This window comes from Schistocerca cancellata, chromosome 1, assembly GCF_023864275.1.
Source record: "Schistocerca cancellata isolate TAMUIC-IGC-003103 chromosome 1, iqSchCanc2.1, whole genome shotgun sequence".
Taxonomy (NCBI): domain Eukaryota; kingdom Metazoa; phylum Arthropoda; class Insecta; order Orthoptera; family Acrididae; genus Schistocerca; species Schistocerca cancellata.
The window spans coordinates 804,093,372-804,119,280 of record NC_064626.1 but is presented as its reverse complement, the minus strand read 5'-3'; the positions used below and the strand labels follow the sequence as shown (position 1 = coordinate 804,119,280).

At 40.6% G+C, this 25,909-nt stretch overlaps 1 protein-coding gene across 1 annotated transcript in view; it reads right to left on the bottom strand.

The window, feature by feature from the left end:
* Nucleotides 1–412: 412 nt before the first annotated feature.
* The window catches only part of LOC126104577 (anosmin-1), a 279,020-nt gene continuing 253,523 nt past the window's right edge, over nt 413–25,909 (bottom strand). The window contains exons 8-9 of the mRNA XM_049912337.1: nt 18,304–18,448; nt 413–1,093 (exon numbers count right to left, since the gene is read on the bottom strand). Of these exons, the coding sequence (XP_049768294.1) occupies nt 1,068–1,093; nt 18,304–18,448 (171 nt within the window). The 3' untranslated portion in view covers nt 413–1,067. The remainder of the gene's footprint in view (nt 1,094–18,303; nt 18,449–25,909) is intronic.

The window sequence follows — 25,909 nt, the reverse complement described above, 5'->3', positions numbered from 1 at the left end:
ATCAGACGGAAATGCCACAGACACATTTGCACTGAAAGAAACTTACGTAGCCAATGTTGCAGGCACACTGAATATTCAGCAACTAAAACAAGATGCAATTCTGAAATAGTGAATGGCTTGATAGTGTGGTACACAGCTGTGGAAATAGTAAGGAAAATGATTACGTTCTAATGTAAATTGATTGTAATACACATTTACTTTTCCTTATTCGTGGAACATTAGACGAAATGATGCCGATATTGATAGTACAAAAGCATGTGCGTAGTTTGTTGTTATACTGTCCAGTGTATAATGTCTCCATTGAAAAAAAAACATGTAATCGTATGTGTACATAAGAAAACCAACTGGAATTAGGCAGTTTTAAGTAATAATATAACTCGTTTTGTTCGAATTAAAAAATTTTCTTCTCAACAAGAATTTAGGAGAGCTAATATTTTCCTTCTTTTAATGTTCAAATGAATGCACTAGTGGATAATAAGTTTCACATGTTCTATTTTTATAAATAAAGGTACAAAATGTTTCACAATGGAATATTAAATCTCAACAAAAGTGTACATATGAAAATTAAATACGATAATTCTAAGCAATCACAATTTTCTAAATTATTTAAGCACACTAAACTTATCATGTCTCTATTTCTATGTCTAACAGTCTTAGTGTACATATAGGTGCAAGTGTGCTTACATTAGTTACAGATTTCAGACCTAAACCTAGTAGTGATAAAGCTGGAGGTCAGCCTTCTCTAAGAAACTACAACAGTGCTGGATGTCCGCAATGCACCATTCCACACCTTGTGTGTTTCTCTGCTGTGAAAAGCTCTACTGTGACATCGCTTTCTATGCTGATAATTTTGTGAGGATGCTAGTGTAAATACACTACGATTCTAAGGAATGTCGCTGAGTGGCGTGTGTGGAGAGGGTAGAAAAGTAGAGAAACCAATGTAGGCTGTGAGTCTACAGGGGTGGCGTACAGTGGACGACTGATGCCAGGCAGTCGTCGGTGGTTCCTCAGGAGTCACTCGCGGCGTCCGAGTCTTGCTGGCACGTAGATGCCGTCTACATTCTCCTTCACTCGTTGGTCTCTGGAGACACACCTGTTGACGAGATAAAAATCCATCCGAAGCAATTTAGAAAATTACTACACTTGAGTATTTTTGCACACGACTACATTGCAAAAACAAACAAAAATGAGTGAATATCAAGCAGGACAGATAATTCCGTGACGGATGCCATGTCGTAGGATCCGAGACATCAGTCTATTAACAACTGAAACACATCATCTGAAGCACAATGTCGTTTGTTAACGATTATCGGTTTTGATCTGCCCTGCGGATTATCTTCAGATCTGGTTTCTTAGTATCGGTATGAACAACATAAAGCTGGTGCCATTCGCATCACTGCTGACAGATTTCGCAGAAATGCGCCAGGCCTGAAGATGGTATCCAGGGCAGACCGAAACTGGCAGTCATCAATAAAGACACTGTGATACAGACGGTGTTTTTCGTTTATTAAGAGCTGAGGTAAGACTGGTCCACCGCTGGACATATTCTCAATCTCGAAACCATCTTATAAATCCGCAATGGTAAAGGAGTGTGATCACCTCTGTAGACTTAAAAATATATTATTCGATAGGAATATACTATTACCCATATTAGAAGAATTAAAAGTAACATAAGAAAAACAGAACTGATTAAAGATAAAAAACTACCGTGTCAAAAGTTAAACTGTTAGGCGAAATATCAAGCGTGTAATGTCAAATGTTGTCAGAACCTGAGAAAGAAAGGTAAACGGAATGATTGTTGGCATCCCAACCTACGTGAAAATAAAATTTATTTTTACCGTTTGGTCTTCACATACAGCGTTCCATTTCTGTCCAGCAGTACAAAGAACCGAAGTACTCGCCTGTAAACCACCAGGAAATTACAGCAAAAGCAGGACTCTGAATCTTTTACATAAAGCTCCAGTACGTTGAACTCCTCAATACCGTGATGAGATTACTCATTTCGACAGACATCTCAGATAGATAAACTCAGATATCTTGAGGAAATCATCCAATCTTTAGCAACAAATTGTGAACAACCACAAAATGCTTAAATTATTTAAAGCTTACAGAAATACCAGCAAAAGATACATAGTCAGTATCCCATGAGGCGTAGTGTCTTACACCATGGCCTTTGACATCGCACATAAGCAGTGAACAGGCATACAGCAAGAGAAGAGCGCAGGGCAGGTGGCGTCAGGTGCCAGAGTATATATTGTTTCTTTTCGATCTGGCAGAGTTCATTAACTGATGGACACTGTTTGTGCTGCAGGTAAAATACTGTCATCTTTATTTACAGCTCTGTTTTTTTAAAATTTTCTAATTGTTTATTAATTACTATTATAATTGTGCTTCGTTATGAGGGAGAATGAAGGTGTGAATGTCAAATAATGTTTTATGTGAAGTTTTTACATTATACAATTAAGTAACTGTTCGCATGACGAATGTTCGAGAATGACGTGTGTATCAGTAATTCGTTCCATGGAATTTGTTATAAACTATTTCATCAGTTTGCGGTACTGGGGAAATGAGATTATGATTTCGGTAAATTAGTTTTGTTAAGAGGGAGTTAATTTTATATTTGTGGGTTTTCCAAATATATTTATGTTAACTTACTGTTTTGATTCATTTGCAAATTTTGATTGGTTCTGTACTTGTGCGCGGGATTGAGAGGGTTTGATGCTGTTTTCTGATTGGCTGTAATGTGTATCTACCAAACAGAAATTATTATATTCGTGTATATTTTGAGAACGAGAAACCAGTTTTGTGTAGAGAGATAAGCAGAATTGGGGCTTGGATCTCGTAGTGATCAAACGTTTTGTATGTGATCCGATGAAAATTATTAATATTGTGATATTTCGGTACCAAAATGTTTGAGAAGTGCGGTAAAGTGTGGAAGTGAGTTCGATTTAATACATGATGTGAAACTCAGAATTTCTGTTGACATTTTAAATAGCTAAATTACCTGAGACTGAATATAACAACATTTGAGCGAGATGTGCTATAAGAAACATTCATTTTGTACATCAAATTTTCTATGATGGCTATCTAATAATTACCGTAATCTGGCTATGGTTGTGACTGATGTGTGTGTGTGTGTGTGGACTTTTCAGTCTTTGTAAGGCTTGGTAGTAACTGGTGCATGCAATATTATCGTAATACAGTGAAATTTTACGCACACGAATACTTTCATTTATTTACTACTAAACGTCCACCGAGAAAACAATTTTTAGTGTGACTTGTGGTTAGAGCTGTGCAGCTGTTGTTTTCTATAGCTTTTTGCGCATTATAACTGCATTTCAGTAGCTTCAAGGAGGCTCCCAAGTGAGAAGAGATTCACCATAAGGCGAGTGTAACATTATTAACAGCAGCACAGTTCCACGCCACAGCAAATGGCGCATCAAGGCTCGCGAATTACAAAAAGCTGTAGAGAAAAGACCAGCTGTCGAGAATAAATGTGAAAATGTGCAGTGTCGAACAGCGATCAAAAGACAGGATACAACAGTGTGTGACAAAGTGGAAAAGAACTGTTAAACTACGGTAAGAAGAAGAAAGATGACACCGTAGATACAACAGAAGAAGCGGCGCGGAGTTAGTAGATGGAACGATAGATGCATCGGCAGCCGTTATCTAAAGAACTGCACTGACGGTGTTGGGTGGTAGATAGTATCCCACGAACTGGCATGGCATAACTGGATCAGAGAACGGAGCCACTGTTTCAGAGCGCTGAGACTACAGTCGACAAAGAGAGACAAGTTGTTTGCCTGTATCAAAAGACCTTTTAAAATCGAAGGGCGTGATGATTCTGCAGTTTTGAAGGCAGAGGATGTGACTGAGTCTGATGGAAGTGCCAGGCAGACAAGCACTATAGGGTAGAGAAATGTGAGTGAATTAGAAATTAATGATGTTTCAGTTTATAATTTACACCCGTTACCTACAATTGTGGGAGAGAAACAGGGATGAAATGTTACAACAGATGTAACTATGGGAGAGGGTACTAGCTATTTTAATAATAGATTGGGTGATTTTGGTGATTCTGGTTTATTTGACGTAAGCTAGGGCGACGTAAATTAACTGGAGACCAGAGAGGCAGATGCTAAAGTTCATTGTTGCAAGTAAAGCAAACTTAACTGGAAAATGTAAAGGAAATTATAACAGCATTAATGCTTAGCATCAATGAAGCAAATAAAAATTTAGCTAGGGGTCTTAAGCAATATATTAATAGAAAAACTGATAATCAGCCCAGTACTTTTAATCAATTAGCTGGTTAGCTTAAACAGTTTAGAGATGAAACTGATTCTAAGTTAGAAACCAGGCTTCTGATCTAAAGGAAATTTGGCAAAAACAATTGAGAAAAGTTGCAAGAAATCCTCAGACAGTGTAAGAGAGGATTTAACAGAGACTATACAAAGGGCAGCTAATGGAAGGAAGCAAAGAATGGGCCAGATTCAAGACAATGTTCAGAAAATAGAGTATAAAATAGCTACAGTTCGAGGTATATGTAAAAGTGAGCATAAAATTTTGAATCAATGAGACAATTAAAAATTGTTTAAAAGCTGTAGAGGTTGTCCCTGACCATGTGAAGAAAGTGGAAACCAACACGTACCATTTGACCAATCAGATGTGGTTGGCAGCAAATGAACTACATGATCTTAACAACAGACTAATTAAAGTAGAACATAATATACAAGTTGGTACTAATAGTGTGGGTGGCAGTCTGATAACAGAGTTGGATGAGGTAGCTTACACTACTAACAGACAGTTCTCACGTTTTGATCCTGATGGACTTGTGCCTCCAAAGGAAATTTGGAATGATTTTGAAAATGTGTTACCACGACCGCAGACCGATAGGCAAAAGATCGGCTTTATTTCATCAAAATTTATGGGGGAAGCCAGGACCTCGAGTGTGGATGCTACTGAACGATACGATGCTTTACAATAGCTTAAAGATGCATTTTTCACAGAATATTGGGGTAAACAAAAGCAGATGGATCTGCACAATAGTTTATGGGCTGGGGAAAAGTTTAATCCCAGAAAGGAGAGTGAGAAAACATTAGGTTTAAAGTGGGTTGCTAATTTATCTCACTAACATATTAGAGCCAGAACAGATTAGAATGTGTTTAGATGAAAAGCTACCTATGAACTGCATTAACAAAATAGTTGCTGCTCTCAGGGACGTTATTAATAAATTCATAAGTTATCTGAAAAGAGTAGATAGACTAATGCAGTAGGAGGAGCAGGATAATAGATACTTTAGGCCTCCAAATAATGCAGAACCTAGACAGAATGTAAATGTAAACGGAGTGATTGTCTTGAGGTAATGGTAGGAGAAGAGAAGGCGTAAGACGCTGGCGCCATGCTATGGCAGATAGGCGAACTAACTCCGATCAAGGACGTGCTAAGATCTCCAGTATATGAAGATAGTGATGTGCAAAACAGACAACAGAGGGAAGTGCGTCCGGAAGAGAGCACAGAGTCATGGAGTATGGAAAACTACATCCTGTCTATAAAGATGCTATCGTTTGCAAGACAGGTAATGGTAGTTTAAAACAGCTAGAAACTCTTTTTGTGCTGTATAATGAAGAAATGACTGAATTCGGAAGTAATGACACGGGCAGTACGAATGAGGCAAGTGAAGCAAATAACATCAAAATAAGTGTTATTAATGGTAGCTTAGGCGACTTTTTGAATAGGAACAGGTGAAGGAAGCACGGCAGTAATGAAGATTGGATGACCATAGTGGGTGTCAGTCAACTAATTGATTACAGGAGGTTCAGGAAGGAAAACGTGATGTGTCAAGGTGTTTTGATTTGTCATTAGTGGACAGACTGACTGTTACAAAAGGGGATAAATACTGAAAATAATACTACAAATATCTATGTAATTTCGAGGCATGGGGAAGGTTTTGAGAGAAAGGAAGTTGTACATGATTTGCTTCGTGAATCTGAAGTCAGCAATAGTGGGGAGAAGACAAGATAACCTGTAGTGGGGAAGAAGTGCAGTGTTTAACTGCAGTGGCAGTGATCTTTGTGCTGTTAGTCAAAAGTGGTTAGATGCTTTGCCAAACAAAGAGGAATTAGTAATAATGCCTGTCAAGGAGATTCAAATAATTGTAGCCACGGGAAAGGTTAAGAAACCTGTTAAATATGAAGTGTTGCTACCTCTTAAAATAAGTAGTATGCAGTAATATCATAATTTCCTGGTAAGGATTAAGTGTGGACATGTTGATAGGAGTGGACTTCATCAATAAACACAATGGGAAACTAGATTTGAATGAGAATTCTATGATGTTGGAAATACAGGGAAGAAATGTAATTATACCATTCTCTAGGAAAAAGGGTATAACCACTGAGGAGAGTAACAGTTTTCCATTAGGTACTGCAGAAAAAGGGAACATATGTAAGAATATAATAAATGTGGCACTGAGAAAATGGGGGTTGATCCAGAAGACTTGCTAGTTGAACAGAACAAGGTGTAAGGGAAAAGTCGAAGAAGATCACATCAGAAACAAAGAAGTTTGTGGATGAATACTTGGGTCCTTTTCGGGTAGTAGAAAAGCTGCAGCCAAATGTTTACAGATTAAGTGCCAAGTTTACTTGCGGAACCATCGAACTATCTACGTTTCGTACATACGCGTATTCTGCAGTACAACATCGTCATGAAATTCTGCATTTTTGAAGGTTTATCGCCAACAACAATTCTTCCAAAGTTGGTGAAACTTTATAGAGAGACGATTCTACATTTTCAACGATTAGGAAATTGATGGCTGAATTTTAACGTTGCCGTACTTCTCTTGAAGGAGATCCTCTCGAAGGAAGCTGCAAAACTGTAGCCACAGATGAAGGCATATAGAGAGTATACAACACACTAGTGGACCACCTGTTTGCGATCGATGAAGGAACTAAAAATATAAAAAAGAAAGCTGGGTCTGACTTCCAATTTTTGAGACATGAATACAATAGTCGCCGTATTCAGATGATGTAATTAATGAAGTTGACGACAGATTATTTGTTTAATGAATAAATAGAGTTTGGATACACCGAGAGGGTTGCTACGTCAGTGATATCTAGATCTGGGTCCCATTTTGGTTACGGAGTAGTTTGTTTCTTTATGTTGCTGAAATGGAGAAGGAGAAAGGAAAAAGTTAGAAACCTGGCTGGCATCTAATAGCTTACAACTTTCAATCCGTAAGAAGACCGTCATCAACATTGGCAAGCGAAGGATTTTACAGAGGCTAACACGCATCAGATCAAATAACAAGATCTTCGCAGTGAAGAGCCAACAAGGGTCAAACCAAATTTCTAGGTGTGATAATGGACTCCCGCCCCTCATGAATAAGGCACGTTACATATGTCATAGAGAAAATACTGCCTTGTCTCAATGTGTTGCGCGCTTTTGCAAGAGCAAGGTGATGAGCGAATTATAATCCATACAATTACAAAAATGTATGTATTTAAGTATATTCCGCATCTCCTTCTAAACCACTAGATCGCTTTCAAGCAGACTGCGTATCCCTATCACTTACTGTCTGGAAAGAAACTCTGTGGGGGTAAGAAGCACCTATCTCTCAAAGAGGTAGAGGTGGGGGGTAAAAAAAGAGAAAAAGAAGCTTAGCTCCAGACAGACAAATACCTAGAATTTATTCGTCCAGTATTTGAGAATGAAACCACTTAGAGACTTGCAACTAACTTTACTTATAATTTAAAATTTTACGGAACTTTTTTTCGCTCTCTACCCAACAGGATGACGAAAAGAAAAAAGTTTATCGGTTATTACACTTTTGCTTTTCATGCAGTGAAGTTGCCACATCAGGTACGACGCCTTATTTTATTAGTTCTTTATTATCAACTCCAGTCGGAAATTCGTGGAAGTGCCTGTGGGACCAAACTGCTGAGGTCATCGGTCCCTAGGCTTGCACACTACTTTAATCTAATTTAAATTAACTTACGCTAAGGACAACATACACACCCATGCCCGAGGGAGGGCTCTAACCTCCGACGGGGGGAGCCGTGCGAACGGTGGCAAGGGGCCCTAGACCTCACGTCTAAACCTCGTGGCTCAACTCTATTCGCGACACGCTTTGCAAAGACTTACATCACTGAACGTACTTACAAAATCACATCATTATGCGACACATATGACGTCATTAACATCTAGCTGCGCGAAAGTGAAACTGCAGAGCGATATTGCTCGAGATACAGGTAAAACACGTATGCAAATAGGAGTGAAATACGTCAAACATATGAGACATGTGAAGCCCTGGATCGATTTTTACCTCAAATTACTTACTACCCACAAAGTAAGACTCTGGTGGTGAGAACCACCAACATCCTATTGGGATGGAGGTGATGGATAGAAAAGGGGAGGGTGGAGGAGGAGATGGAGTAGCAGAGAGGGTGGAGGAGGAGATGCAGAAAGGGGAACAGAGGAGATGGTCAAAGATAGGGGGCGAGTAGTAGACTGATAGGGAGAAAGGGAAGGAGAAGATTGGCAGAGAAACTGGTGAGACTGACAGGGAGGGTGGAGGAGGAGATGAATAGAGGTGGAGGAAGAGAGGAGAGAGGAGGGAGCGGGAGATGGAGAGGGAAGAGGAGAAGAGGAGGAGATCGAAAAGTGGAAGGGGGAAGAGATGATGGACAGAAAGGGGGCCAAGGGGAGGTGGACAGAGTGTTCGGGTGGAGAAGGTGAACAAAGAGAGGGGGGGGGGGAGAATATGGATAGAATGGGGGTCAGTAGGAGATGGGTAGAACGTCGTGGCAGTGAAGGTTGACAGAGAGAGGGCTGAGAAGGAGATCGACAGAAAGAGGGCACGAGGAGATGGACAGAAAGTAAATAGGGAAAGGAGGAAGGAGAAGATGGACGGAGAGAGGTGGACTAGGTGATAGCTATAGCGAATGGAAGGAGGTGATGGACATTGAGTATTCTGCTAGTATTCTACTCTTAATATATAAGAGCCTAATAAAGTCTAAAATCGATTATGAACGCACACTACGCTCCAGAGGCAGAATGAAATCAACGACGACGCAAGCAGAAGTTGAAAAGATAGAAAAAGTATATGAGGATAATGACAAGACGATTCTGTACGTAAAGGGAGATGGAAATCTAACAGGAGATGAAAATCTAATAGTCATGGGAGACTGGAATGCTGTTGTATGGAAGAGGTAGAAGAAAGAGTTACGAGAGAATATGGACTTCACAGTAGGAATAAGAGGAGAGAAAGACTGGTTGGAGGTCTGTAATAAATTCTGTTCAAGAATCACAAGAGAAGGAGGTTTACTTGGAAAAGGGCAGTAGTTACAGAAAGATTCCATTTAGATTGCATCATGGGCAGATAGAGATTCCGAAATCAGATACTGAATAGCTCGATTGTAAGGCATATGCGGGAGCAGATATAGATTCAGATCACAATTTGGTAATGACGAAGAGTAGGCTGAAATTTAAGAGCCCACTCAGGAAGATTCAACGTGCAAAGAAGGGGGATATGAAAGTACTAAGGAATGAAGAAATACGCGTTAAGTTATCAGAGCCTATAGATGCTGCGCTAATGAATAGCTGAGTAGACAGTTCAGTTGAAGAGAAATAGACCTCTCTAAAAGTGCAAGTTTGAAAGAAAAACATAGGCACAAGGAAGGTAACTGCAAGGAAGCCATGGGTAACAGAAGAAATACTTCAGTTGACCGACGAAAGACGGGGTTACAAAAATGATCAGGAAATTTCAGGAATAGAGAAATACACGTCACTTAGGCATGAAATAAATAGGAAGTGCAGGCAAGCTAACGCAAAATGGGTATGTGAAAAATCTAAAGAAATGGAAGAAGAAATGAATGTCAGAAAGACTGACTCAACATATAGAAAAGTGAAAACGGCCTTGGGTTTAATTAAAAAGAATGGCGGTAACATTAAGAGTGCAGCGTGAATCCCACTGTTAAATGAAGAGGAGAGAGTGGATAGGTGGAAAGAGTACATTAAAAGTGGCCGGCCAGTGTGGACGTGCGGTTTAGACGCTTTAGTCTGGAACCGCGTGACCGCTACGGTCGCAGGTTCGAATCCTGCCTCGGGCATGGATGTGTGTGATGTCCTTAGGTTAGTTAGGTTTAATTAGTTCTAAGTTCTAGGCGACTGATGACCTCAGAAGTTAAGTCGCATAGTGCTCAGAACCTACATTAAAAGCCTCGTTGAAGGGGAGGACTTGCCTGCTAAAGTGATAGAAGAAGAAACTGGAGTCTACAGGAAAGAAATATGGGATCCACTATTAGAGTCAGACTCTGAAAAAACTTTGGACGACTTAAGATCAAACAAGGCAGAAGGACTTGATAACACTAAAATCATTGGGAGAAGTGGTAAAAAAAAAGCTGACTTTTTACGTTGATGTGTTGAACGTATGAAGTAACTTGCGATATACTATCAGACTTTCGAGAAAATACCATTCCGGAGACAGAAAGCGGCGAAAAGTGCGAGATTTATCGCACAATCAGCTTACAGCCCATGCCTCCAAGATATTGCAGGAATAATATACAGAGTGGAGAAAATTTGTGTCACGAAATTTTAACCCTGGATAGCTGATGCCAGTAGGAACCAAAATTACTAGTGTTGTGTAGGTCGACAACGCACCATTTTTAAACTACGGAAAATTGGCGCCACACACTCTGATTGGCCATGGGATTGCCCTGTTGCCGGATTGACGGATGCTCTGAACAACGCATGACCGGGAATGCTTTGCCTGCCGGAGATCGCCATGCTTACTATGTAAGTAAAGCGCAGATGACATGTGTGTGCCCCGAAGTGAAGCTTAAGTCTGAATGCCTCTGACGTTGGGTGGCGACAAACAGCAAGACCTATTCGACACGTGTGCGCATTACGTTAGGGCAGTGACAGGGCAAGTGACGTTTGTAAGTGTGAACTGACGACCATAGCGCTGCCCGTAACCGACGAACGGCAACAGGGAAATCCCACGACCAAACGGAGCGCGTGGAACCAAGTTTCCGTAGTTTAAAAATGGTGCGTTGTCGACCTACACAACACTAGTAATTTTGGTTCCTACTGGCATCAGCTATTCAGGTTTAAAATTTCGTGACACAATTTTTCTCCATCCTGTATAAATGAATTGAACAGAAAAATGCAGACCTGATAGATAACGATCAGTTTCGCTTTATGAAAGGTAAAGGCACCACAGAGGCAGTTTTGATATTGCGGTTGAAAATGGAAGCAGTACTGAAGAAAAATCAAGACAATTTGATAGAATTTGTCGATCTGGAAACGTCATTTTAAAATGTAAAATGGTGCAAGATGTTCGAAATTCCGACAAAAATAGGGGTAAACTATAGGGAAAGACGAGTAATATACGATATATACAGGAAACAAGAGGGATCGTTAAGACTGGAAGACCAAGAACGAAGTATTCGGATTAAAAATGGTGTTGACAGAGATGAGTCTTTCACTTCTACTGATCAATCTATACATTGAAGAAGAAATGACGGCAATACATGAAACGTACAAGAATGGGAATATAATTCAAGTTGAAAGGATATTAATGGTAAGATTCGCTGATGTCTTTGCTGTACTCAGTGAAAGCGAAGAAAAATTACAGGATGTGTTGAATCGAATGAGTGGGTTAATGAGTATAGAATATAGAATGAGAACACATCGAAGAAAGTAGCAGAAATAACAGTGAGAAACTTGACATCAAAACTAGGAATCACCAAGTAGACGAGGTTAAGGAATTCTGGTATCTAGGCAGCAAAATGATCCATATTGAACGGAAAAAGGAGGACATAAAAAGCAGACTAGCACTGGAAAAGAAAGAATTCCCAGCGAAAGGAAATCTACTAGTATGAAATATAGGCCTTTAGGCCTTAATCTGAGGAAGAAATTTCTGAGTATGTGTGTTTGGGAAACAGCAATGAGTGGCAGTGAAACATCGAATGTGGGTAAACAAGAACAGAAGAGAATCGAATCATTTGAGATGTGGTGTTACAGAAGAACGTTGAAAGTTGGGTGGACTGATAGGGTAAGGAATGAGGAAGTTGTCACAGAATCGACGAGGAAAGCAATATATGAAAAACACTGACAAGAAGAAGAGATAGGGTGGTAGGACACTTGTCAAAATATCAGGGAATAAACTTCATAGTACTAGTGGTCGCTGTAGAGTATAAAAACTGTACGAGGAGACAGAGATCGGAATATGTCCAGCAAATAACTGAGGACGTATGTTCCAAGTGCTACTCTGGGATGAAAAGGTTGGCATAGGACAGGAATTTGTGGCGGGCCGCAGCAAACTAATCAGAAGACTGGGAACTAGAAAAAAGGAACTTGCTCTAAGATATACAGAGATCAGCCCTTCTCAAGGAAACTAATCCATTAGAAAAGGACATTATGAAATTTACCAAGGAAAACGACAATCTCGGAAATATTTGTGTGGATCAAAGGACGCGCTAACATTAAATATAATGAAACGGTCGAAGATTTAGCGAAACAGCGGCTCAAAATTACACTTTTAAAAACATATTATTACTGCCATCTGACCTGAAGACTACGTTATATAGAAGAAGAAGGTGCCAGTGGGAAGACGAATATAAATCATCGATACGGATTGAAAGGAAATACGAGTGCTGTGGACAAATACAACCAAACGTTCCTTCGAAGCCTGATCCTCACAATCATGCAAAATAATGAGATTTAGTCATGGGTAGTTCACCAACCATCTACACCGAATACATATTCGTCATAATCCTTACTGTGAATTTGATGGAATAACGGTAGGAGATATAAATCACAAATTTTTCTGATTGTTAACTGTAAGCGTACCTCTAAATTGATTCCATGCAATAGCTAATCAGATCTCACCAGCCGTTACCTACTAATATAGCTCGTTTCTCCTTTATCAAAATAGTATATTAATTTTAAAACTATTAATACAGTTTTTAGATAAAGGTAACCTCATTATGTAAAATTCAAAACTTTGAGAGATAGCTGTATGGCCTTCAGGTCGAAAGTTCAAAATTTTAAAATAATAAGAAAAAACAACTAAAAAGATTTTGATAAAACATGTACGCTACAGCCAAGACGTTAGACACAGCAAATATTGTTCAATAATAATGCGAAGAGGGTTAGAGAGTGCCACAGAAATCAACAAAGAAAGACATCGCTCGTGAAAGTCACTTCGCTTATTTTATTCCACCCACCATAATTTACTATAAAACAGGCTAAAACGATAATGGAATCGAGTCTGTCAGAAATTTCTTATGCGAGGAATTTTTACTAGGTCTTGCGTGTGAAATTTTCGCTGCTTGAATTACAACAAAAAAGAAAGAATACGGTCTAATGACCGGATATTCATGGCATGTTTACTAAACAAAGATAAGTGTCTTTGCAAATCCATTGTATTATTACATAAAAATCTCTTCCTTAATACACTTCACAACATAATTTCCATCAATATCAGTGAATTACATTTTCATTAAAATCTGCCTCCTGATTTCCAAACCACTGCTGAGTGCCATTTTTACAATTCTCTTGTCATGGCTCCGTCAACGTACGGCTTAAATTTACTTTCAAGTGCAGGAACAAGTGGTTGTCCGTACGCTCTAGATCATGGCCATACAGCGGATAGTCAAGGGAATTCAAACAACTACCTATTTGATTAGTTTTGTGCGCATACGTCTGTATTTTTGGCACCTAGCACGCCAACAATTTCTCGTAGTCTAAGTGTACAGCAATAATTTTTTGAGAAAACCCATGTCGTGACACTTGAGCGAACTCGTGAGATAAGAATGTAATCGTAAAACGTCCGTCGTGTTCAACTTGTGCATCAGCTTTCTGCAACAAGTGTTCAGTGATGACCGATGATCACCCATTTCGCACTTCTACATAGAAGTTAGTACTCACATGTTTCATCTTGATCTGCTCTAATCCATTCCTTGCCATTACATCGACCGTAATGTTTTTTTTTTTTTTTTTTTTTGTGCATACATTTCCATTATTTGCCGATGAGTCTCAACCGTTTTCGCGCCTTTTGCACACAGAACACGAATCGCTGCGGATGTATCATAGTCAGCAGGCGTTTCAGTCGACTGAAGTATTTTAAATAAGACCAAAGAAAATTAAACACGGATGAATACCTCCGTTATGGCAGCTGCGAGTATCCAATAATAGAAGGAACCTTGTGCATTAGCGACAGATCACCGACTGCAGCGCTACAGGGGCCATACGTCAAAACAGTAACGCCTCGTAAGTTAACAGTCAGTATAACCCAACATAGGGGCTTACGGTACAAGAAAATTCACTGAAAATAATGGGTTTTCGGCGCTTACAAAAGAGGACTCCGAATAAAAATCAACAATCCAAATTGCAGGTCTTTTTAGTTACGATCGGTTAACAACGCTCGCTATTGCTCAGTTGTCAAATAGAGACATTGTGGCTGTTGTTGTTGTGGTCTTCAGTCCAGAGACTAGTTTGATGCAGCTCTCCGTGCTGTATCCTGTGCAAGCATCTTCTTCTCCCAGTACCTACTGCAACCTAAATCTTTCTGAATCTGTTTAGTGTATTCATCTCTTGGTCTCGCTCTACGATTTTTACCCTCCACACTGCTCTCCAATACTAAATTGGTGATCCCTTGATGCCTCAGAATATGTCCTACCACGCGATCCCTTCTTCTAGTCAAGTTGTGCCACTAATTTCACTTCTCCCCAATTCTATTCAATACCTCATTAGTTATGTGATCTACCCATCTAATCTTCAGTATTCTTCTGTAGCACCACATTTCGAAAGCTTGTATTCTCGTCTAAACTATTTATCGTCCACGTTTCACTTCCATACATGGCTACACTCCATACAAATACTTTCAGAAACGACTTCCTGACACTTAAATCTACACTCGATGTTAACAAATTTCTCTTCTTCAGAAACACTTTCATTGCCACTGCCAGTCTACATTTTATATCCTCTCTACGTCGACCATCATCAGTTATTTTACTCCCCAAATAGCATAACTCATTCACTACTTTAAGCGTCTCAAGTCCAAATCTAATTCCCGCAGCATCACCCGATTTAATTCGACTACATTCCATTACCCTCGTTTTGCTTTTGTCGATGTTCATCTTATATCTTCTTTTCAAGACACTGTCCATTCCGTTCAACTAGTCTTCCCAGCCTTTTTCTGTCTCTGACAAAATTACAATGTCATCGGCGAACCTCAAAGTTTTTATTTCTTCTCCATGGATTTTAATTCCTACTCCGAATTTTCTTTTGTTTCCTTTACTGCTTGCTCAATATACAGATTGAATAACATCGGCGATAGGCTACAACCCTGTCTCATTCCCTTCCCAACCACTGCTTCCGTTTCATGCCCCTCGACTCTTATAACTGCCATCCGGTTTCTGTACAAATTGTAAATAGCCTTTCGCTCCCTGTATTTTTACCCCTGTGCCTTCAGAATTTGAAAGAGAGTACTCCAGTCAACATTATCAAAAGCTTTCTCTAAGTCTACAAATGCTAGAAACGTAGGTTTACCTTTCCTTAATCTATTTTCTAAGATAGGTCGTAGGGTCAGTACTGCCTCACGTGTTCCAACATTTCTGCGGAATCCAAACTGATCTTCGCCGAGGTTGGCTTCTACCAGTTTTTCCATTCGTCTGTAAATAATTCGTGTTAGTACATTGTGGTTAGTAAAAATGAATCGTTTTAATGTCGAACAACTCGTTGCCGTCGTCCAGTGTTATTACAAATATGGGAAAAGTTCTTTAGGCACACTTCGAAAACAGTGTACAACTTTCGGCCTGTGCAAGGCAACTAATTAATTCGACCACATGAAGAGTAACTGAAAACTTTTGGGAAATTGGTGAGTTGTTGATATTACGACAGGAAAGCAACATCGTACTCGTCTTTCTGATGAAAATACTGCCTCATTATAAGAGAGTGTGGATCGAAGTCCATGGGCCTCGACCCGCCACCGATTACAAGAACTGAACATTTCGAGGAACAGCGAATTACGGCAGAGGTTCTACGCCGTTGAAAAGTTACAATTAATGCAACGATTATTGTCAACCGCCCATTAGGAAAAGTTTGAATTTGTTGACTGAGCGCTGGAAATCTAAAATGTGCAGGAGTTTTGCCATGAGGTGCATTCCCAATTGAAAGGCTACGTCAGTAACATAATTGTCAGATTTGTGGTGACGAGAATCCTCGTGCAACACTTCAGCAGCTGATGCATGCGCATCGGGCAACAGTTTGGTGCAAATTTTAAGCGAGCGGTTTGATTGTGCCCTAATTTTTTGAGAATTCCTCAGATAAAGTAGTAATGGTGAATTTTGTACGTTATCGCAACATGGTGAGAGAGTTCCTTTGATCCAAATTGGGGTGGATTGACCTCGAAAGCAAGTGTTTTCAGCACCAGCCATTAGTCGTACAGTGGGCGAATCACGCTATACTGAAGGGGAAATTCCCAGGTCTATCGTCCCACGCCATGGAGCCAAGACCTGGACACCAAGATCTTGCGACATGAAGCCGTGCTGTACGTCAAGTCAAGTGTGTGAACAAACCAAGAACAATTTATAGTTTAAATTATTAAACTGAGTGTGTCATTGAGGAAATCGATACAGAATGTATGGCAAAGAAAGTGAAAATTTTATGAAAAAAGCAAGATTTTCTCAATAAACTTCGGAAGAAACAAGTGGTTGGCACTGCGTGCTACATCACGCTATACGGCGGATGGTGAAGGAAACTCAAAGAACTGCTTATTCGATTAGTGTTGAGCACATAACTCAATATTTTTGGTACATAGCACGCGTTAACTTACAGTAGACTAACGTGCGTTGTTTTGCACAAGTAACTGTGTTGTACAATGGTGAATTTAAAATAAAAGTAGATAATGTGGCCCATTGAAAAAGGTGTGCGTCTCACGCCATGGGGTCCAGAATTCGACATAGAGATCTTGGGACGTCACGATGTGTGCCTTTTTCCTGTGGTGTTATACACTGAAGAGCCAAAGAAACTCTTACACCTACCTAATACCGTGTAGGACCACTGCGAGCACGAAGAAGTGCAGCAGCACGACGTGGCATGGACGTGGTACAATCGTGAAACGGTGGTAAGGGAAAATCCCCACTTCATCGCTATCTCGGAGATTCTGTGTTCCATCGTTCGTGCGCCGACTATAACACCACTCTAAAACTCACTTAAATCTTGATAACTTGTCATTGTAGCAGCAGTGACCAATCTAACAATTGCTCCAGACACTAACTGTCTTATATAGGCGTTGCCGATCGCAGCGCCGTATTCTGCTTGTTTACATATCTCTGTATTTGAATACGCATGCCTATACCAGCTTTTTGGCGCTTCAGCGTATGAAATCAAGTGCTTACGCCGACAAATAGTGAGCGATTCCTGAGTTCAATGCCAGAATTAAGCTTGTCGTTGAGGAAAACGTTGCAGAACGTGTGGTGTCACCACCAGACACCACACTTGCTAGGTGGTAGCTTTAAATCGGCCGCGGTCCATTAGTACATGTTGGACCCGCGTGTCGCCACTGTCAGTACTTGCAGACCTAGCGCCACCACATGGCAGGTCTAGAAAGACGGACTAGCACTCGCCCCAGTTATACGGACGACATTGCTAGCGACTAGACGTACGAAGCCTTCCTCTCATTTGCCGAGAGACAGTTAGAATAGCCTTCAGCTAAGTCCATAGCTACGACCTAGCAAGGCGCAGTTAACCATATCTGGAGAGAGTCTTACTTGTATTCACCATAGAGATGTACCACACAAGAGAATAAAGTTAAGTATATGAGACGCTCCGTTCTTTTCTTTATAGCATTTATGAAGTATCCTGTTTCAGACTTAACGCAAGACGGCGTGGGTTGACGCGTGCCCTATCGGCTACTTCATTGTGGACTGGCTGCTCTTGTCAGTCCACAAAAGAACGTACGTCACTGAAAATTTTATGAGAGCAATAACAGTTTTTCAACAAAACATTTGTCCGATATTGTTTTTCGAAGATAACTTTATTGTATACTGTTAAGTTCAAAATAAAGGTGTTTCATCTTTTCAATAAATAATGTGTTTCATACATAAATGAAATTGTGCAACCTTATTGAGACACCCTTTACATCCAGAATTCATCGTACAATGATTAGTTTGGAAAATTTCGACCTGTAAATTTTTGTGATAACAAGTGAACTCTACAAGAATGGAAACTCCGCTGTGTGATAAAAATAAGCCGCAGTTGTGAGTTACGGGCGCTAGCAGACAGCGCTGGACGCTGGGGCAGTACCTTGGTGGGCGTGCGCGGTGGTGTTGAGGAAGATGGCGGCCTTCTCGCTCTTGAGCCTCTCTGAGCCGAACTGCGCGAGCGCCTGCACCTGCACGAAGTACAGCGAGCCCGGCAGCAGGTCGCGCAGGCAGAACCGCGTCACGTCCTGCACACGCCACCACGGAAACAGTAACAAGAGCCACTTATTTATTTATTTACAATACTCCACTTACTTGCTAACAACAAAGGTTCGTTATATATAGTAACTACATGTGCGTGAATTTTCAGCATAATCTACTTAATTCCTTATCCCATTTTTTATTTTGTTTTGAACAGAAATTAACTTTAGACTGTCTACAATACTGTTTTTCCTTATCTTCGTTTCTGTTCTAATACAATCGCTCTAACATTTGGACAGCTGTCCTGTGGCACTTCTGACCGCTCTTACCCAGAACTTTCTTTGCTGTCATAAAAAGAGAGCCATAGGTTTTCGTTGTTTCAAATTATCTTAATTAATTTACAGTTATTGTCATATATACTCCTATTATTACTTTTACAACACCAAATATTACTTCTACAATAACAATTTACCTATTACAATTCCTCAAAAACGTCTTACACACTACTACTACCATCTATCTTTTTATTTATTTTTCAGCAAGTGCTGCTACTACTGCAAATTATGATAGTATTAATACTACTAATATTCCATACCTTTCTCCTATGATTACAAATGATCACAGAACGCAAAAATGAAATGCGAAGAAACTTTTTTTTAATCTTACGGGACTTAACTGTTAAGGTCATCAGTCCCTAAGCTTACACACTACTTAACCTAAATTAGCCTAAGGACAAACACGCACACCCATGCCCGAGGGAGAACTCGAACCTCCGCCGGGACCAGCCGCACAGTCCATGACTGCAGCGCCTTAGACCACTCGGCTAAACCCGCGCGGCATTTTTCTCATTCATTGACGCGAAAATATGTTAGTACACGATCATGAACCACACCTTTGTTGATGTGGCACATCCTCCAGCAGTGTCTGTAATACGTCAGTGAGAAAGTCTTAATAATCGGCCTAAATCATCTCTCTCGCCAAGAATGCCTGTCTTTGCGTTGAGTGATAAATCATGTTGACGCATTATTTCTGCAGTTTCGTGGAGATTGTCATCACCCTTCACATTCAGATTAGGAATGTTCGCAAAGCTTATGCAAGCAATGTCGTTAGTAATAAAATATTATGTGTAGGCATTGGATCTGAAACGCGCTTTGTAAGTACCGCTGACAGATGTGCAACCTGCCGCGGTAGTCTTTCGTCATTAGGGCCTGGACCTTCTGAAGATAATGTGGATTGTTCAAATACAGCCAAGACAAGACAAAGTCTGACGCCTTACGCTGCTACCAGTCAACTGCCCGTCAGAGTGCAAGGGCAGGCAGGCTACATCAGTTTTCTAAACCGTACCACAAAATCATATCCGCCTTTCACTTATGCAGTAGTAGGCTTCGACTGCTAAAAAGGTGTGCAAAAGTGAAAAAATATATGCGCTGAATCATTTGTATGTAGAAATAGTGTTAATAGTAACCAAAAAAGAACGAACATTTGTCTAAGTAAAGACAGCATGCTACACAGATGCATACGATAGTAGAAGTTCCAGTAAACTTGGATCTGAAACGCAGCCCTTTGCGAGATAATTGCGAATATGTGGTTGGTTCGAGCCGACACTGACTTCTGTACATAATATTGTAATAGATAGTAAAAAGTGTTTCAAACGTACACTTTCGAATTAAACCCCATGTAATTGGGATCAAATTTCACCCACGGTCCATGTTTGGCGAGTGTAGTACATGCATGGTGCGACAGTAGCACCCTGTTGGTGTAAGATGGTATCTGAGGCGTCAGTCTGGTCCAAGATGGATAGTTCGAGCAGAGCCTTTACCTTCCTCTCGAAGATCACCTGGTCTAGAGCCTCGAGATTTTCCTGTCTGGGTTCATGTAAAAAGTGAAGTGTGCAGTACTCCAGTTGATACGGCTGGAGAACTAGCGTAGCGAATTGTACGGTCTTCTCAAGCTTTTCGAATTGATCCGGGCTTGTTTGAAACAGTTCGTAACTGACCGCAAACACGAGTGCTGCGTTGGATTGAACTGCAAGGACGACACGTGGAACGCCTCCTTTAACAGATACAACGGGTTGTAACGTGCTGAAGAAGCATTACAAATTTTATAAAGCTAGATCTTGGTTGGAAGTGGAGCCAGACAGAAGGATACAATAGAAATGTTTATAATGCAAATACATTTGTACTGACCCTACGACAATCGGCTCGTTTCTGGAGAGGTTTCACTAGATGCTTTTGCTTACATTATCGTAAGCTTTCAGGTGTTCCAGCCAGTTCATGTTGTTAGCTATGATACTCCTTGCATCCTCAAATTTGCGAGTAGTCTACTGTACAATAACGCACACTAATACAAGCGAATCTACAGGACAACAAAATTCGTACCACACAACTGACTGTAGACAGCTTAATACTCGGAATAATGTCAAGCCAAACTACAATGATATAGAAATACATCAACAGACACCGTTAACTAAGTTTATGGAGAAGTAAGTTGTGCTCGTAGCAGCAATCGAACGTCTACTATGAACAAGTTTTGAGATCCCAGAAAATATTCGTTTCGAGACCCATGTTTAACAGTGTTGTTTTTCTTGCTTGGATCAATACTAACACCTCTCAAGAGCTCATCATTTCTATAACACCACGTACCTATCTGTATCTACATCCATAGATATTAAAAAAATGTTTATATGTTTGAACCAAACTTGGTGCACACATTACTGTCTAGAAAAAAGCACCTTATGATGTAATAACCATCTACCTGTAAGAGTGATGAGGGGGAAGGGAGGGTGAAAAAGACATGTAGCGAATGCTCAGAATTTATTCATCCAGTATTTGAGAATAAGCGCACTTAGTGACTTGTAACAAACTTTACACACATTTTCAAACTTTTACGAAACGTTTTCTCGCTGAAATACTCCACAAAATGATGAAAGGAAACAAGTTTATACCTTACTAAATTTTCACTGTTCATGCACTTCAACTGCCGCATCAGGCATGACGTTCCAGGTCGGATAAAACAACAATGGACGTTACAGTATGTGGGTTGGCTTGCGTGCTTCAGCGATACAGGCGGCCGTACCATAGGTACAACCACAACGGATAGGGTACCTGTTGAGAGGCCAGACAAACGTGTGGCTCCTGAAGAGGGGCAGCAGCCTTCCAATAGTTGCAGAGGCAATAGTCTAGTGACTGACTGATCTGGCCTTGTAATATCAACCAAAACGGCCTTGCTGTGCTGGTACTGTGAACAGCTGAAAACAACAGGAAACTACAGCCGTAATTTATCCCGAGGACATGCAGCTCTACTGTACGGTTAAGTGATGATGGCGTCCTCTTGCGTAAAATATTCCGAAGATAAAATAGTCCCCCATTCGATCTCCAGATGGTGACTACTCAGGAGAATGTCGTCATCAGCAGAAATAAGCTCGGTATTCTACGGATCGGAGCGTGGAATATTATATCCATTCATCGGGCTGGTGGGATAGAAAATTTAAGAAGATTAACGGTTAGGTTGAATTTAAATAGAGTGGGAATCAGTGAAGTTCAGTGGTAGGAGGAACAGGACTTCTGGTCAAGTGAATACAAAGTTATAAATACAAGGTCAAAAAGGGTTAATGCAGGAGTGGGTTTAATAATGACTAAAAAAATAGAAATGAGTGTAAGGTACTATGAACAGCATAGTAAACCCATTATCGTAGCTAAGATAAACACGAAGCCCATATCCTGCACTGTAGTATAATACAGAGATTTAGGAACTAGATTTTAAATTGTAAGATTTTTCCGGGGTCAGATATGGCCTCTGACCACAATTTATTCGTTATGAACTGTAGAATAAAACAGAAGAAACAGGAAAAAGGTAGGAAATTAAGGAGATGCGACCTGGTTAAGTTGAAAGATCGAGAGGCTGCTGAGAGGGAGCGTTAGGCAACGGCTGACTAGAACAGGGGAAAGAATACAGTAGAAGACGAATGGAAAGCATCAAGAGGTGAAATAGTGAAGGCAGCAGAGGATCAAATAGGTAAAAACAACGCCTAGTAGAAATCCTTGGATAACACAAAACATATTTAATTTAATTGACGAAAGGAGGAAATTCGAAAATGAAACAGATGAAGTTAAGGAAAGGGAATACAATCGTTTAAAAAATTAGATTGGCAGAAAGTGGAGAATTGCTAATCAGAAATGGACAGAGGACAAATATAAAGATTCAGAAGCATATTTCACTAGAGGAAGGATAGATACCGCCGACAGGAAATTTAAACAGGCCTTTGGGAAAAGAAGCAGCTGTATGAACATCAAGAGCTCAGATGGTAAACCAGTCCTAAGCAAAAAACGGAAAGCGGAAACGTGGAAGGAGTAAACAGAGTGCCTATACAAGGGAGATGAAATTGAAAGCAATATTATAGAAGGGGGACGTAGATGAAGGTGATATGGGAGATGTGATACTGCGAGAAGAATTTGACAAAGCTCTAAAAGATCTAGGTCGAAACAAGGCCCCGGCGGTACACGATATTCCGTTAGAACTACTGGTAGCCTTGGGAGAGCCAGCCAACCCAGACCCTTCCATCTGGTGTGCAAGATATATGAGACACGCGAAATAGCCTCAGACTTCAAGAAGGTATGTAGTAAATCCAACTCCAAACAGATCATCTGCTAACAGGTTGAAAATCACCGAACTATCGGTTTAATAAGTCATGACTGGAAAATCTTAACAATTCTTTACAGAATAATGGAAAAATTGGCAGAAGCCGGCCACGGGGAAGATCAGTTTGAATTACTGAGAAATATAGAAATACGTGAGGCAGTACTGGCGCTACCACTTCCCTTAGAATATAGGTTAAGTAGCGCCCAATCTACATTTATAGCATTTGTAGATCTAGAGAAAGCTTTTGACATTGTTGACTGGAATACTCTCTTTGAAATTCTGAAGGCATCAGGGGTAAAATATAGGGAGCGAAGGGCTATTTACAACGTGTACAGAAAGCAGAGCCGCGCGGGAATAGCCGAGCGGTCAGAGGCGCTGCAGTCATGGACTGTGCGGCTGGTCCCGGCGGAGGTTCGAGTCCTCCCTCGGGCATGGATGTGTGTGTGTTTGTCCTTAGGATAATTTAGGTTAAGTAGTGTGTAAGCTTAGGGACTTATGACCTTAGCAGTTAAGTCCCATAAGATTTCAAACACATCTGAACATTTTGAACAGAAACCAGATGGCAGTTATAAGAGCCGAGGGGCCTGAATGGGAAGCAATGGTTGAGAAGGGAGTGAGACAGGGTTGTAGCCTATCACCGATGTTATTCAATACGTACACTGAACAAGCCATAAAGAAAACCAAAGAAAGATTTGGAATAAGAATTAAGGTTTAGGGAGATGAAATAAAAACGTTGAGGTTTGCCATTAACATTGTAATTCTGTCAGAGACAGCAAATGGCTTGGAAGACCAGTTGAACGGAATGGACAGTGTCTTGAAAGGAGGACATCAGATGATCATCAACAAAAGCAAAACAAGAATAATAGGATGTAGTCAAAGTAGTAAATGAGTTTTGCTATTTGGCCAGCAAAATACCTGATGGCCGAAGTAGAGATGATATAAAATGTAGACTGTCAATGGCAAGAAAAACATTTCTAAAGAAGAGAAGCGGCATATGGTATCCCCTGCGAAATTTGTTGCAAACAGAGCTAGTACCAGAGAATTAATAAATTAAAACATAAATTTTGAGAACATTGTACAGAGGCGCAACAGTGATCTGATGAAATAATAGGGTTAAAGCAGGAATCTTGATCGCAATATTTTTATTTTTTAATAAGATATTATTGGGATCTAGGCTGTTGTTTTTGTTGTTGTTGTTGTTGTAATCCATCCGAAGACTGGTTTGATGCAGCTCTCCGTGCTGCTCTATCCTGTGCCAGCCTCTTCATCTCCGCATAACTACTGCCACTTACATCTTTCTGAATCTGCTTACTGTATTCATTTCTTGGGCTCCTTCGATTTTTACCCACCACATTTCTCTCCGACGGTAAACTGTTGATGCCTAGATGTCTCAGAATGTGTATTACCACCTATCCCTTCTTTTGGCCAAGTTGTGCTACAAACTTCTTGTCTCAATAATTCTGTTCAGTACTCTCTCATTACTTACATAAGCGATCAAGACTGCTGTTTTAACCCTATTATTTCATCAGATCACTGTTATGCCTCTTTACAATGTTCTCAAAATTTATGATGTTTTAATGTATTAATTTTCTGGTACTAGCTCTGTTTGCTAAAAATGTTGCAGACAGTATCCCCATATCCCGCTGAGTGCACCTACAAAATTATATAATTATACAACTTATAGAGCAGGAGATATGACGTCAAAAAACATTAAACTGTGTGATAATGAAACCGCAGGGAGAGATTCGCTATTGTTACAGGGGCAATATGACTTACAGATATGTGTGAAATATGTTAAATATAAATGAAATATATGTGATATGTGCGTACATGTGTGAAGCTGTGGGTAAAAAGCTCGTCCTAAGCCCTTGGATAAATTTCAGCAATACTTGGTACACGTAATTCCTACTACCTGGAGAAATATATTTTGAGGGAAGAAGTATGAATCTTATGTAGGGGGCGGATGGTGGACAGGACAGGGTGGAGGACAACAAGAAAAGTGACAGAGTGGGGGCGAAGGAAGGGATGCACTCAGATAGTGAGAAGAAGGAGATGGATAGTGAGGGGGAGAACGAAATGGACATAGAGAGTGGGAGCAAGAGATGGTCAGAAAGGGAGAGGAGGAAATGGAGAGAGAGAGAGAGGGGGGGGCGAGAAGGCAAAGAATGGAGAGAGGGGATGAGTAGATGTGCAGGGGAAAGCAGAGAATGACAGATAAAGGGGAGGAGGGCATGCTCACGATAAGGAGGAGATGGACAGAAACAAGGGAAGAAGAAGATGAAGAGAGAGAGGGGAGGGAGGAGATGGACAAGTAGAGTAGACAGGGAGAGAGGGAGGGGATGGACAGAGAGAGGCATGAGAAGATGAACAGAGAGAGAGTAGGAGGAGATCGACTGAGAGTGGGGAAGGAAGAAATGGACAGCAACAGCGAGAAGCCAGATATGGATGGAGAGTGGGGTAGGAGGGGGTGGGCAGACACAGAGAGGACAGGAGCAGGATATTGTCAGAGAGGGTGATGCAAGAGATGACCAGTAAGAGGGAGTTAGTACTGACTGATTGCGAGAAGAAGGAGGCGAAGGATAGAGGAGGGGGAAAAGGAGATGGACAGAGAGAAGACAGAGGAGAAGATTGAATGTGAGAAGCGGGAAGAGGAGATGGACAGAGGGAGAGGGAGGAGGAGATGGACTTACAGAGAGAGAAGCAGGAAATTTACTGAAGGTTCGGGAGGAGTAGATGGATAGAGATATGGGGGAGGAAGATGTAGACAGAAGGGGGAGTAGGAGACTGGCTGACAGAAGGGAGAAGTTGAGATGGGCAGAGTGAGATGCGAGGAGCTGATGGACAGATAGGGAGGGTTGAGCAGGAGATGG